Source organism: Corvus hawaiiensis, chromosome 1 (assembly GCF_020740725.1).
Source record: "Corvus hawaiiensis isolate bCorHaw1 chromosome 1, bCorHaw1.pri.cur, whole genome shotgun sequence".
In the NCBI taxonomy this organism is placed as follows: Eukaryota; Metazoa; Chordata; class Aves; order Passeriformes; family Corvidae; genus Corvus; species Corvus hawaiiensis.
The window spans coordinates 98866496-98878530 of NC_063213.1; the positions used below are offsets into that span (position 1 = coordinate 98866496).

The window sequence follows — 12035 nt, forward strand, 5'->3', positions numbered from 1 at the left end:
CACGCCCCGCGGTCTCCAAATTAGCATAAACCACGCCCCAAGTCACAGCGCGCCAGCCCCGGGGACTCTCCTTTGCATAAACCACGCCCCATCACAAACCAGGGGCAATCCAGAGCCCTGATTTACATACACCACGCCCTCACCCGCTGTTAATTACCATAAACCGGGCCCCCGACGTTGGCCTCTCAGCAGCCCGGTGGCACTCCCTCATTTGCATAAACCGCGCCCACACGCCGGTGCGCAGTCCCTCCAGCCGCCAGAGGGCGCCGCGGCGAGGCAGTCGCGCCCAGGGGGCGCTCCCGGTCACGTGGCGCAGGGCGGGGGGTCACGTGGGGCTGTGGCGGGGCTGTCATGGCGGCGGCGGGGAAGGAGGGCGGAGGCGCAGCGGCTCCTGAGCGAGGCCGACAGGAAGGTCCGGGGGGCTCAGTCCTTCCTCGGGGGCCTCTTCGGGTGCGTGCGAGCGGCGCGGGGGGGAGCGGCGGGGCCGCGGAGGGCGAGGGGGGCCCGGGGGAGGCCTGAGGGAGGGTTGGGGAGGGGGTGTCATGGCGGCGGGGGGAGGAGAGGGCGGGAATTTGGGGAGTTCTGAGGGGGAAGAGCGGAGAGGGGAGGGGAACGGGGGGCTCTGAGAGGCTGACGGGGAGGGGGAGGGGAATTCCTGCTCCAACTCCCTCTTTTATCCCCGGAGTTTCCCCCATTCCCTCTGTTTCCCCCTGAATTCCCCCTTTTCCCCGTCCCAAATCCCTTTAAGTGCTCACAAATCCCCCCCCTTCCCCGTTTCCCCCCCAATCCCGCGTTCCTAGGGGCTCGTCCCGCCTGGAGGAGGCCTGCGAGTGCTACGCCCGCGCCGCCAACATGTTCAAGATGGCCAAAAACTGGAGCGGTGAGGGCTGACCCCGTCCCGACCCCGTCCCGACCCCGTCCCGATCCCATCCTGACCCCATCCTGATCCCATCCTGATCCCATCCTGATCCCATCCTGATCCCCCCCCGTCCTGATCCCATCCCCATCCTGATCCCATCCTGATCCCATCCTGATCCCATCCTGATCCCCCCCTGTCCTGATCCCATCCCCATCCTGATCCCATCCTGATCCCATCCTGATCCCATCCTGACCCCATCCTGACCCCATCCCGACCCCGTCCCGATCCCATCCTGATCCCCCCCGTCCTGATCCCATCCTGATCCCATCCTGATCCCATCCCCGTCCTGATCCCGTCCTGACCCCGTCCGAATCCCGTCCTGATCCCATCCCATCCCCGTCCTGATCCACCCCTGTCCTGATCCCATCCCCATCCTGATCCCACCCCCGTCCTGATCCCATCCCTGTCCTGATCCCATCCTGATCCCGTCCCCTGTCCCAGCCCCATCCCCGTCCTGATCCCCCCGGAGCAGCAATCCCAGGAATCCCGGCCCCATCCCCATCCCTGATCCCCCTGCGGAGCGGGAACCCCGGGAATCCCAGCCCCTTCCCTGACCCTTTCTTGGAGCGGGAATCCCAAGAATTCCGGTGCCATTCCCCGGCCCCATTCCCGGCCCCATTCCCAGCCCCATTCCCAGCCCCATTCCCGGTTTCCCGGTTTCATTCCTGGCCCCATTCCCGGTGCCATTCCCGGCCCCATTCCCGGTTTTCCCAGTGCCATTCCCGGGCCCCATTCCTGGTGTCCCGGTGCCATTCCCGGCCCCATTCCCGGTTTCCCGGCCCCATTCCCGGTGCCATTCCGGTTTCCCAGTGCCATTCCCGGCCCCATTCCCGGTTTCCCGGCCCCATTCCCGGTGCCATTCCCGGCCCCATTCCTGGTTTCCCGGTGCCATTCCCTGTTTCCTGGCCCCATTCCCGGTTTCCCGGCCCCATTCCCGGTGTCCCAGTGCCATTCCCGGTTTCCCGGTTTCATTCCCGGCCCCATTCCCGGTGTCCCGGTGCCATTCCGGCCCCATTCCCGCTCCCGCAGCGGCCGGCAGCGCCTTCTCCCGCGCGGCGCAGCTGCAGCTGCAGCTCCAGAGCAAACACGACGCCGCCTCCAACTTCGTGGACGCCGGGAACGCCTTCAAGAAGGCGGATCCGCAGGGTAGGCGGCGGGGAATTGCGGGGGAATTCCGGGGAATTCGGGGGGCTCTGGGGGTGGCGGTGACGTGGGGGCTGGGAATCCTGGAAAATCCCATGAAAAATCCGGCCAAATCCGTGAAATCCTGTTAATTCCCACTAAAATCCTGTTAATTCCCATTAAATTCCGTCTAATCCGGCTAAAATCCTGTCACATTCCATTAAAATCCCATTAAATGCCATTAATTCCCATTAAAATTCCATTAAATCCCACTAAAATCCCCCTAAAAACATCAAAAAGGTGGATTCATGGGGTAGGGAGCGGGAATTCCATCAATTCTGGGAATTCGGGAGGCTCTGGGAGGGTTTTGGGGCTGGCACGGGGGAGGGGGCTGGAATCCTGGAAAATCCCACGAAAACCTCATCAAATCCCACTAAAACCCCATCAAATCCACTAAAACCCATCAAATCCCACGAAAACCCCATCAAATCCCACTAAAATCCTGTCAAATCCCACTAAAACCCCATCAAATCCCACTAAAACCCCGTCAAATCCCACTAAAACCCCATCAAATCCCACTAAAACCCCATCAAATCCCACGAAAACCCCATCAAATCCCACTAAAACCCCCCTCGGAGCCCTGCAGGGCCCATCCGCAGGGTGGGGAGTGGGAATTCCGGGAATTCGGGGGGGGGACTCCCACGGGTTTTTTGTGTCCGGGGGCGATGTGGGGGGCGGAAACCCCGGAAAATCCCGATAAAATCCCACAGAACCCCCCCCAAAGCCCCAAAAAAACGGGATCCCCAGGGAAAGGCTCCCGGTTCCGTCGAATTCCAGAGGGTTCCGGCTCCGGCCCGGCCACAGGAGCCACAAATGCCCCAAAATCCCTCAAAATTTCCTGGAATTGGCCCGAATGCCCCAAAATCCCCCCGAGTTCCCCCAAAGCTGCCCCGGAGACCCCCCCCCAGCCCTCGGCCGGGCGGATCCGCGGGGGAAGGCTCCGCATTCCCATCGCAATTCCGGCGGATACCGCCTCCGGCACGGCGACCAGAGCACGAAAATCTCGAAAATTCCCCAAATCTCCGGGGGTTTTGGCCTCATCCCGTGGAATTTGTGCCGGGTGGGGGGAGGGGGGGGCTCTTTTCCCACTTTTCCGGCCGTTTTTTGGGCTCCAGCCGGAATTGCGGAGCCGGGATTCGCTCCCCGCCCCCCTCGGCAGGGATCCCCCGGAGCCGAGCAGATGGAGCCCAGCTTTGGGTGGAATTCCCGGGGTTTTGGCTTCCGCTGGAAGCGGCTCCGAGGGGGGGGGAGGGGTGGAAATTCCGGAGTTTTGGGTGGATTTTCGGGATGAAAACGCCTTGGGATGTCCCCATCCCCCCCCCGCTCCCTGAAGCATTCCCGGTTTTTGGGGTGGTTTTCAGGGATAACAGAACAACCTGAGCCAAAAAAAACCCGGGAATTTTCATCTCCCGGAGGTTTTTGCCGAATCCGGGAATGTTTTTATCCAATTGTCCTGCCTGGAAATGGGAAAACTTCCTGGAATGTCTCGGGATTCGCTTGGAGGGGGGGTTGGAATTCCCGAGGAAAGGGGGGGAGATCCCTGAAGGCACCGAGGTTTTGGGAACTGAGGCTGCGCTTTGGGAATCCGGGATTGCGATCCCGAGGGCGGGGGGATCCCATCCCGACCCCGCGGCCTCTGCTCCCGGAAGCGTCAGGAAGGGGGGGGGCAATCCCGGGAATCCGGGGCCCATCCCAAGGACTTGGGGCTTTGATCCCGAAGCTTTGGGGGTTTCCAGTCCCGGAATTCGGGGCTCTGATCCCGAAGGTTTTGGGGCTCTGATCCCGAGGATCCCGGGGCTGATCCCCGAAACCCGGGGGGTCCCATCCCTAAAAATTACCGGGGATGATCCCGAGGCTTTGGGCTCCGATCCCGCCCCGTTCCCGCCCCATTCCCGCTTTTCCCGGTTTTCCAGAGGCCGTGAACTGCCTGCTCCGCGCCATCGAGATCTACACGGACATGGTGAGGCGCTCCCGGGCCTCCCGCCCGCAGCTCCGCCAGGATTTGGGATCTGGGGCCGTTTCCTTCCCGTTCCCGGGGCTCCGGATCCCTCGGGATCATCCTGGGGTGCTTCTCTCTCAGGGTTTTCCCGTTTTTCCCTGGGATTATCCCGTTTTCCCCTGGGCTGATCCCGTTATCCTGGGCCGCTGTTCCCGCTCTCCCTGGGCCGTTTTTCCTGGGCCATTCCCATTTTTCCCGAGCCATTCCCGTTATTCCCGGGCCATTCCCATTTTTCCCGGGCCATTCCCATTTTCCCGGGCCATTCCCGTTATTCCTGGGCCATTCCCGTTTTTTCCCGGGATATTCCCGTTATTCCTGGGCCGTTCCCGTTATTCCCGGGCCATTCCTGCTTTTCCTGGGCCATTCCCGTTTTTCCCAGGCCATTCCCGTTATTCCCGGGCCGTTCCCGTTATCCCGGGCCGCTGTTCCCGCTCTTCCTGGGCCATTTTTCCCGGGATATTCCCATTTTCCCGGGCCATTCCCGTTTTTCCCGGGATACTCCCATTATTCCCGGGCCATTCCCGTTTTTCCCGGGCCATTCCCGTTTTTTCCCGGGATACTCCCGTTATTCCTGGACCATTCCCGTTATTCCTGGGCCGTTCCCATTATTCCCGGGCCATTCCCGTTTTTCCTGGGCCATTCCCGTTATTCCCGGGCTGTTCCCGTTATCCCGGGCCGCTGTTCCCGCTCTTCCTGGGCCGTTTTTCCCGGGATATTCCCATTTTCCCGGGCTGTTCCTGTTATTCCTGGGCCATTCCCGTTTTTCCCGGGCCGTTCCCGTTATTCCTGGGCCATTCCCATTTTTCCCGGGATATTCCCTTTATTCCCGGGCCATTCCCGTTATTCCGGGGCCGTTCCCGCTCTCCAGGGCCGTTTCACCATCGCTGCCCGGCACCACGTCTCCATCGCCGAGATCTACGAGGCCGAGCTGGTGGACATCGAGAAGGTAAATCCCGGAAAAGCCCGGGAATTCCGGAATTCCGGGGCCCTCCTCCCCTCCCCATCCCGCAGAACCCCACGGGAATCGCCCCGAATCCCGGATTTTTCCCCTTCCCTGGGGCTGGGGGGGTGAATCCGGATCATCCCGGGCGGGAAAAAGGAGGGAAAAAAGGGATTTTGTGGAATTCCGTTCCCTGGGGATCTTGGAGAGGATCCCGGGGCTTCCAGAGGATCCCAGAGAATCCCAGGGGGTTCCAGGGGGTTCCAGAGGATCCCAGGGGGTTCCAGGGGATTCCAAACTCAGTTCCCAGATTGTTTTAGGATTTCTCTCCCCAGCCCTGGAGGAATCCCGGAATAACCCGGGAATGATCGGGAAGGGTTCACAAAGCCGGGATTTTCCGCAGGGATTCGCCCCGAAGGAGAGAACTCCCCAAAATCCGGGGGAGTCCCCAAATTCCCCTGGGAAACGCCGGGAAACCGGCCTGGGAAAGGAGGAGGGCGGGATTTTTCCGGGAATTTGGGATTTTTCCAGGAGCTGTGCCCGGCCCGGCCCCATCCCGGCGGGAGCAGATGGAGCGGGGGCGGCCGGAGCCGCGGGAAACCGGGAACGGGCACGGGAGCGGCGGGGGAGGGGCGGGGGGGATGGAAAATTCGGGGATTTATGGAATTATTCCTGAACCAACGGAGCTTGTCTGGGAATTCTGGGTGGATTGATCCCAGTTTATCCCATTTGATCCCGGTTTATTCCATTTGATCCATCCATGTTTTTGACTTTGTTCCTATTTATTTTTTTCCTTGGAATTCTGGGCCATTCCCGTGGATTCTAATCCCCATTTCCGGCACTTTCATCCCTCTTCTATTCCCCATTTTCCCAGAATTTTGCCCACATTCAGGGAATTCCGTGGTTTCATCCCTGATCCCAATCCCTCCTCTCGTCCCCTCCCTCATTCCAGCCCCTCTCTCCCATCCCTTGGATTCTCATCCCACTTTTCCCAGACTTTTCACTCATTTTCACTCCTCAAACCCAGCTTTGCTCACGGATTCCTCATTAATTCCCTAAGAAACCCGGGGGAAAAGGGTGGATAGATCCATAAAAACCTGGGGAAAAAGAGTGGAATTGGAGATTTTTCTGCATTTTGCTTGAAGCACTTCCATTTTCCCAAGGTTTTTCCCAGGTTTTCCCAGTTTTTCCCAGTTTTTCCCAGGTTTTTCCCAGGATTTTTCCCTTTCCATCGCACTCTTGGGTGATCTCACGCAGGATTTTCGGGATTTGATCCCGTTTTTTTTCTGGTTTTTCCCGGTTTTCCCCCCAGGCCATCGCCCACTACGAGCAGGCGGCCGATTACTACAAAGGGGAGGAATCCACCAGGTACCGGATCCCGAGGGATCCCGGTGATCCCGGCCCCGAATCCCAATGGATCCCGCGGCCCCGGCCCCAAATTCCCGTCCGGGGACGGTTCCTGGTCCTTCCTCATCCTCCTCATCCTCCCTGCCCGATCCCGGCCGATCCCGGCAGATCCCGGCAGTGGGGGGGGCCTGGGGGGATTGGGGGGTTTGGGGAGGGGGGTTCTGGGATTCGGGGAGGGATTTTGGGATTTGGGCTGGGATTTCTGGGATTTGGGCTGGGGATTTTGGGATTTGGGCTGGGATTTCTGGGATTTGGGGAGGGGTTCTGGGATTCAGGGAGGGATTTTGGGATTTGGGGAGGGGGTTCTGGGATTTGGGGAGGGATTTCTGGGATTTGGGCTGGGATTTTTGGGATTTGGGGAGGGATTTCTGGGGTTTGGGCTGGGATTTTGGGATTTGGGGTTTTCCGGGGCCGGGCTATCCCGCGTTCCCGGTTCCCAGCTCGGCCAACAAGTGCCTGCTGAAGGTGGCCGCGTACGCGGCGCAGCTCGAGCAGTTCCCGCGCGCCCATCGACATCTACGAGCAGGTCTGGCCTTCGGCCTCCTCCTCCCTTCCCTTTCCCCTTTTCCCTTTCCCCCTTTCCCTTCTCTCTCTCTCTTCCTTTTCCTTCCTTTTCCTCTTCTCTTCCTCCTCCTCCTCTTTTTTCCCTTTTCCCCCTCATTTCCTCCTCTCCCAAACCCCCCCAAATCCCCCAAATCCTCGATCCCGGGGTTCCCTCCACCCCCAATCCCCGGGCTGCCCCGGCCCCAGTGACCGCGGGGATCCCGGGAACGCCGAATTCCAGGTGGGGGCGGTGGCCATGGACAGCCCCCTGCTCAAGTACAGCGCCAAGGAGCATTTCTTCCGCGCCGCGCTCTGCCACTTCTGCGTGGACATGCTCAACGCCCGGGTACGGGAATGCGGGAATGTGGGAAGGGGAATGGGGGATTGGGAATGGGGGATTGGGAATGTGGGAATGGGAACGGAGCCCTCTGCCACTGCTGCGTGGACATGCTCAACGCCCGGGTACGGGAATGTGGGAATGCGGGAATGTGGGAATGGGAATGTGGGATTGGAATGTGGGAATGGGAACGGGGCCCTCTGCCACTGCTGCGTGGACATGCTCAACGCCCGGGTACGGGAATGTGGGAATGTGGGAATGGGAATTGGGGGATTGGGGAAATGTGAGAATGGGGGATTGGGAATGGGAATATGAGATGGGAATGGGGAATTGGGATGGGAGGGCCTGAGGGTCTCCCCTGGTTTTTTCCCGTTTTTCCCCTTTCCCTCTTCCTCCCCTCACACCCCATCCCCGTCCCCGTTCCCATCCCCGTTCCCATCCCCGTTCCCATCCCCATCCCCGTCCCTGTTCCCGTTCCTGTCCCCGTTCCCATCCCTGTTCCCGTTCCCATCCCTGTTCCCGTTCCTGTCCCCATTCCCGTTCCCATCCCCATTCCCGTTCCCATCCCCGTTCCCGTTCCCATCCTGTTCTCGTTCCTGTCCCCATTCCCGTTCCCATCCCCGTTCCCGTTCCCATCCCTGTTCCCGTTCCTGTCCCCATTCCCGTTCCCATCCCCGTCCCCATTCCGTTCCCATCCCCATTCCCATCCCCGTCCCCGTTCCCGTTCCCATCCCCATTCCTGTCCCCATCCCCATTCCCATCCCCGTTCCCGTTCCTGTCCCCATCCCCGTCCCCATTCCCGTTCCCATCCCCATTCCCGTTCCCATCCCCGTTCCCGTTCCCATCCCTGTTCCCGTTCCTGTCCCCATTCCCGTTCCCATCCCCATCCCCATTCCCGTTCCCATCCCCGTTCCCGTTCCCATCCCTGTTCCCGTTCCTGTCCCCATTCCCGTTCCCATCCCCGTTCCCGTTCCCATCCCTGTTCCCGTTCCTGTCCCCATTCCCGTTCCCATCCCCGTCCCCATTCCCGTTCCCATCCCCATTCCCATCCCCGTCCCCGTTCCCGTTCCCATCCCCATTCCTGTCCCCATCCCCATTCCCATCCCCGTTCCCGTTCCTGTCCCCATCCCCGTCCCCATTCCCGTTCCCATCCCCATTCCCGTTCCCATCCCCGTTCCCGTTCCCATCCCCGTTCCCGTCCCCGCTCCCATCCCCGTCCCCGTTCCCGTTCCCATCCCCGTTCCCGTTCCCGTCCCGTTCCCGTTCCCGTCCCCGTTCCCGTTCCCGTCCCCGTTCCCGTTCCCGTTCCCATCCCCGTTCCTGTTCCCGTCCCCGTTCCCGTTCCATCCCCGTTTCCCGTCCCCGTTCCCGTTCCCATCCCCGTCCCCGTCCCCGCTCCCATCCCCGTCCCCGTTCCCGTTCCCATCCCCGTTCCCGTCCCCGTTCCCGTTCCCGTCCCCGTTCCCGTCCCCATTCCCGTTCCCATCCCCGTTCCCGTTCCCAGCTGGCCGTGCAGAGGTACGAGGAGATGTTCCCCGGCCTTCTCAGACTCCCGGGAATGCAAACTGGTCAAGGTCAGCCTTCCTCCCCTCCCTCCCCTCCTCCCCTTCCTCCTCCTCTTCCTCCCCCAGGATCGGGGCCGGGACCATCCCAGATCCGCTCCGTGCAGCCCGGGGGGAGCGCGAGGAGCCTCCCCTTCCTCCTCCTCCTCCTCCTCCTCCCCAGAAACTCCTGGAAGCGCACGAGGAGCAGAACGTCGACGCCTTCACCGACGCCGTACGTGGGGAGCCCCAAATCCCCTCAGATCCACCCCCCAAACACCTCACATCCAACCCCAAATCCCTCCCCAATCCTCTCTCAAATCTCCCTGATTTCACCCCAAATCCACCCCAAATCCCTTCTCAAATCCCTCCCCAAATCCTCCCTCAAATTCACCCCAAATTCCCCCAGATTTGACCAAACTCCTCCAATTTTCCCCAATCTCACCCAATTTCCCCCCAATTCCCCCTAACCCACCCCGAACTGCCCCAAACTGTCCCGAACCACCCTAAACTGCCCCAAACCGCCCCAAACCACCCCAAACTGCCCCAAACTGCCCCAAACCGCCCCAAACCGCCCCAAAACCGCCCCAAACCGCCCCAAACTGCCCCAAACCGCCCCAAACATCCCAAACCGCCCCAAACCGCCCCAAACCGCCCCAAACTGGCCCAAACTGCCCCCAAACATCCCAAAGCGCCCAAAGCGCCCCAAAGCGCCCCAAAGCGCCCCAAAGCGCCCCAAACCATCCCAAACCGCCCCAAACTGCCCCAAACCACCCCAAACCATCCCAAACCGCCCCAAACCACCCCAAAACCGCCCCAAACCGCCCCGAACTGCCCCAAACCATCCCAAACCGCCCCGAACCGCCCCAAACCGCCCCAAACCGCCCCGGTTCCCCGAGCCGCCGCGAGCCGCCACGGTCGCTGCCGCAGGTGAAGGAGTTCGACGCGGTCTCGCGCCTGGACCCGTGGCTCACCACGGCGCTGCTGCGCATCAAGAGGACGATCCGGGGCGAGGAGGAGGATCTGCGCTGACCCCCCGGCACCCCCGGCACCCCCGGCACCCCCGCCGTTCCCGGGATCCGCGCCGTTCCCGGGATCCGCGCCGTTCCCGGGACCCGGAGCCGCCGCTTCCCCCCCCCGCCCCGGCCGTGCCTGACCCCGAGCGAATAAAATATTTAACGGGAGCCGGGATGTGGCGTTTTCCTGCTTTGTTGGGATTCCCCCCGGTTTTCCAGGGAAAGGGGGATGGGATTGTCCCCTCCCCCCAAGAAATGGACCCCAAAACCCCCCTTGAGCCCCCCGGAACCTCCCCGAAGCCCCTCTTGGCCCTCCCCCGAGCCCCCCGGGACCCCCAGGTTCCCCCTTGGCCCCCCAGATCCCCCCAAACCCCCCCCAGATTCCCCCCAGATCCCCCCAAATCCCCCCTGATCCCCCCTAGATCCCCCCAAATCCCCCCGATCCCCCCCAGATCCCCCCAAACCCCCCCAGATTCCCCCCAGATCCCCCAAATCCCCCCTGATCCCCCCTAGATCCCCCCCAAATCCCCCCGATCCCCCCCCAGATCCCCCCAAATCCCCCCCGATCCCCCCCGATCCCCCCAAGCCCGCTCCGGCCCCGCCCCTCTGGGCGTGGCCACCGCTTCAAGCCCCGCCCACCCAGCGATGGCCACGCCCCCGAACCCTCCCGTCACCTCCCCGTGACGTCATCGCCGCGCGCCCCTTCCCCGCAAGGCCCCCAGCGCGGCGCTCCCGGGGGGCTGCCCCGGGCGGTGCCTGTCCCGGTGCCCGTTCCCGGTGTCGGCCCCGCTCCCGGTTCATCCCCCGCCCCATCCCCGCCCCATCCCCAGCCCCGCGATGTCTCCGTGGGGCCGCTGCCCGCTGGTCGAGGACAGTTTCAGCCGGCTGGGCTCGCAGAGTAACGTGTACGGGCTGACGGCGCTGGCGGGGCCCGGGGGGGGGGCCCGGGGGGGGCCCCGGGGGGCTCCTGGCGGCCGCGCTCAAGGGGAAGGTGCTGCTGTTCCGGTACCTGCAGCTGCGGCCCCGCCTGCGGCCCCTGGCCCGCGAGATGCAGTTCACCTACATCCCCGGTACTGGGGCCGGGGCGGGGCTGGGGGGCGTCTGAGAGGTCCTGGGGGGGATTTAGGGGGGGTCTGGGGGGGCACTGGGGGGGTCTCAGGGGGTCCTGGGGGGGTTCGGGGGGGATTTGGGGGTCGCAGAGGGGGCTGGGGGGGATCTGGGGGCGTCTCAGGGGGATCTCGGGGGGTCCTGGGGGGATCTGGGGAGTCTGGGGGGATCTGGGGGTCTCAGAGGGGGCTGGGGGGATTTGGGGGGCATTTGGGGGGGGTCCCAGGGGGTTCTGGGGGGGATTTGGGGGTCTCAGAGGGGGCTGGGGGGGATTTGGGGGGCATTTGGGGGGGGGTCCCAGGGGGTTCTGGGGGGGGATTTTGGGGGGTCGCAGAGGGGGCTGGGGGGTCCCGGGGGTCGTGAAGGGTCACGGGGAGGGGCCGGGGAGGGGCCGGGGTGGATTTGGGGGGGTCAGGGGGGGTTGGGGGAGCTCCCGGTCGATTTTGGGGGGGTCCCGGGGGGTCCCCGCCCCCCCTGAGCGCCCCTCCCCCCTCAGTGGATGCCGAAATCGTCTCCATCGATTCCTTCCCCAAATCCCCCCCCCCAGCGCGGCCTCGTCGTCGGCATCACCTTCATCAAGGTGGGGGGGGCCGGGGGCTTTGGGGGGCCCGGGGGGGTTTGGGGGGGATTTTGGGGGGGGCCGGGGGGGTCTCGAGGGGTCCCAGGGTGGTTGGGGGGGGCCTCAAGGGGTCCTGGGGGGGTCCCGGGGGGTCCCAGGGGGTCTCGGGGGAGGTCTCAGGGTGTTTTGGGGGGCTCTGGGGGGTCTCAGGGTGTTTTGGGGGGGTCTCAGGGGGGTCTCAAGGGTGTTTTGGGGGGCTCTGGGGGGTCTCAGGGTGTTTTGGGGGGGTCTCAGGGGGGTCTCAGGGTGTTTTGGGGGGCTCTGGGGGGTCTCAGGCTGTTTTGGGGGAGTCTGGGGGGGTCTCAGGGTGTTTTGGGGGGGTCTCAGGGGGGTCTCAGGGTGCTCTGGCCCCCCCAGGACTCGGGGGACAAGCCAGCCCCTTCCTGAACATTTACTGCGACTACGAGCCCGGCTGCGAGTTCGAC

At 63.2% G+C, this 12035-nt stretch overlaps 2 protein-coding genes across 2 annotated transcripts; both read left to right on the forward strand.

Moving 5' to 3' along the window:
* Nucleotides 1-121: 121 nt before the first annotated feature.
* NAPA (NSF attachment protein alpha) lies at nt 122-10052 on the forward strand (the record flags this gene model as incomplete). The annotated part of the gene is given in 13 exon segments (XM_048320965.1): nt 122-450; nt 801-880; nt 1949-2065; nt 4015-4061; nt 4969-5046; nt 6353-6408; nt 6888-6954; nt 6956-6973; nt 7232-7336; nt 8832-8861; nt 8863-8901; nt 9053-9103; nt 9799-10052. Coding segments are annotated over 13 exon segments (1119 nt in total), but the record flags the coding sequence as incomplete, so codon positions are not given.
* A 511-nt stretch (nt 10053-10563) lies between these two features.
* KPTN (kaptin, actin binding protein) lies at nt 10564-11997 on the forward strand. The gene is given in 5 exon segments (XM_048322123.1): nt 10564-10808; nt 10810-10954; nt 11488-11528; nt 11530-11571; nt 11968-11997. Coding segments are annotated over 5 exon segments (345 nt in total). The 5' UTR covers nt 10564-10721.
* Nucleotides 11998-12035: the final 38 nt, after the last annotated feature.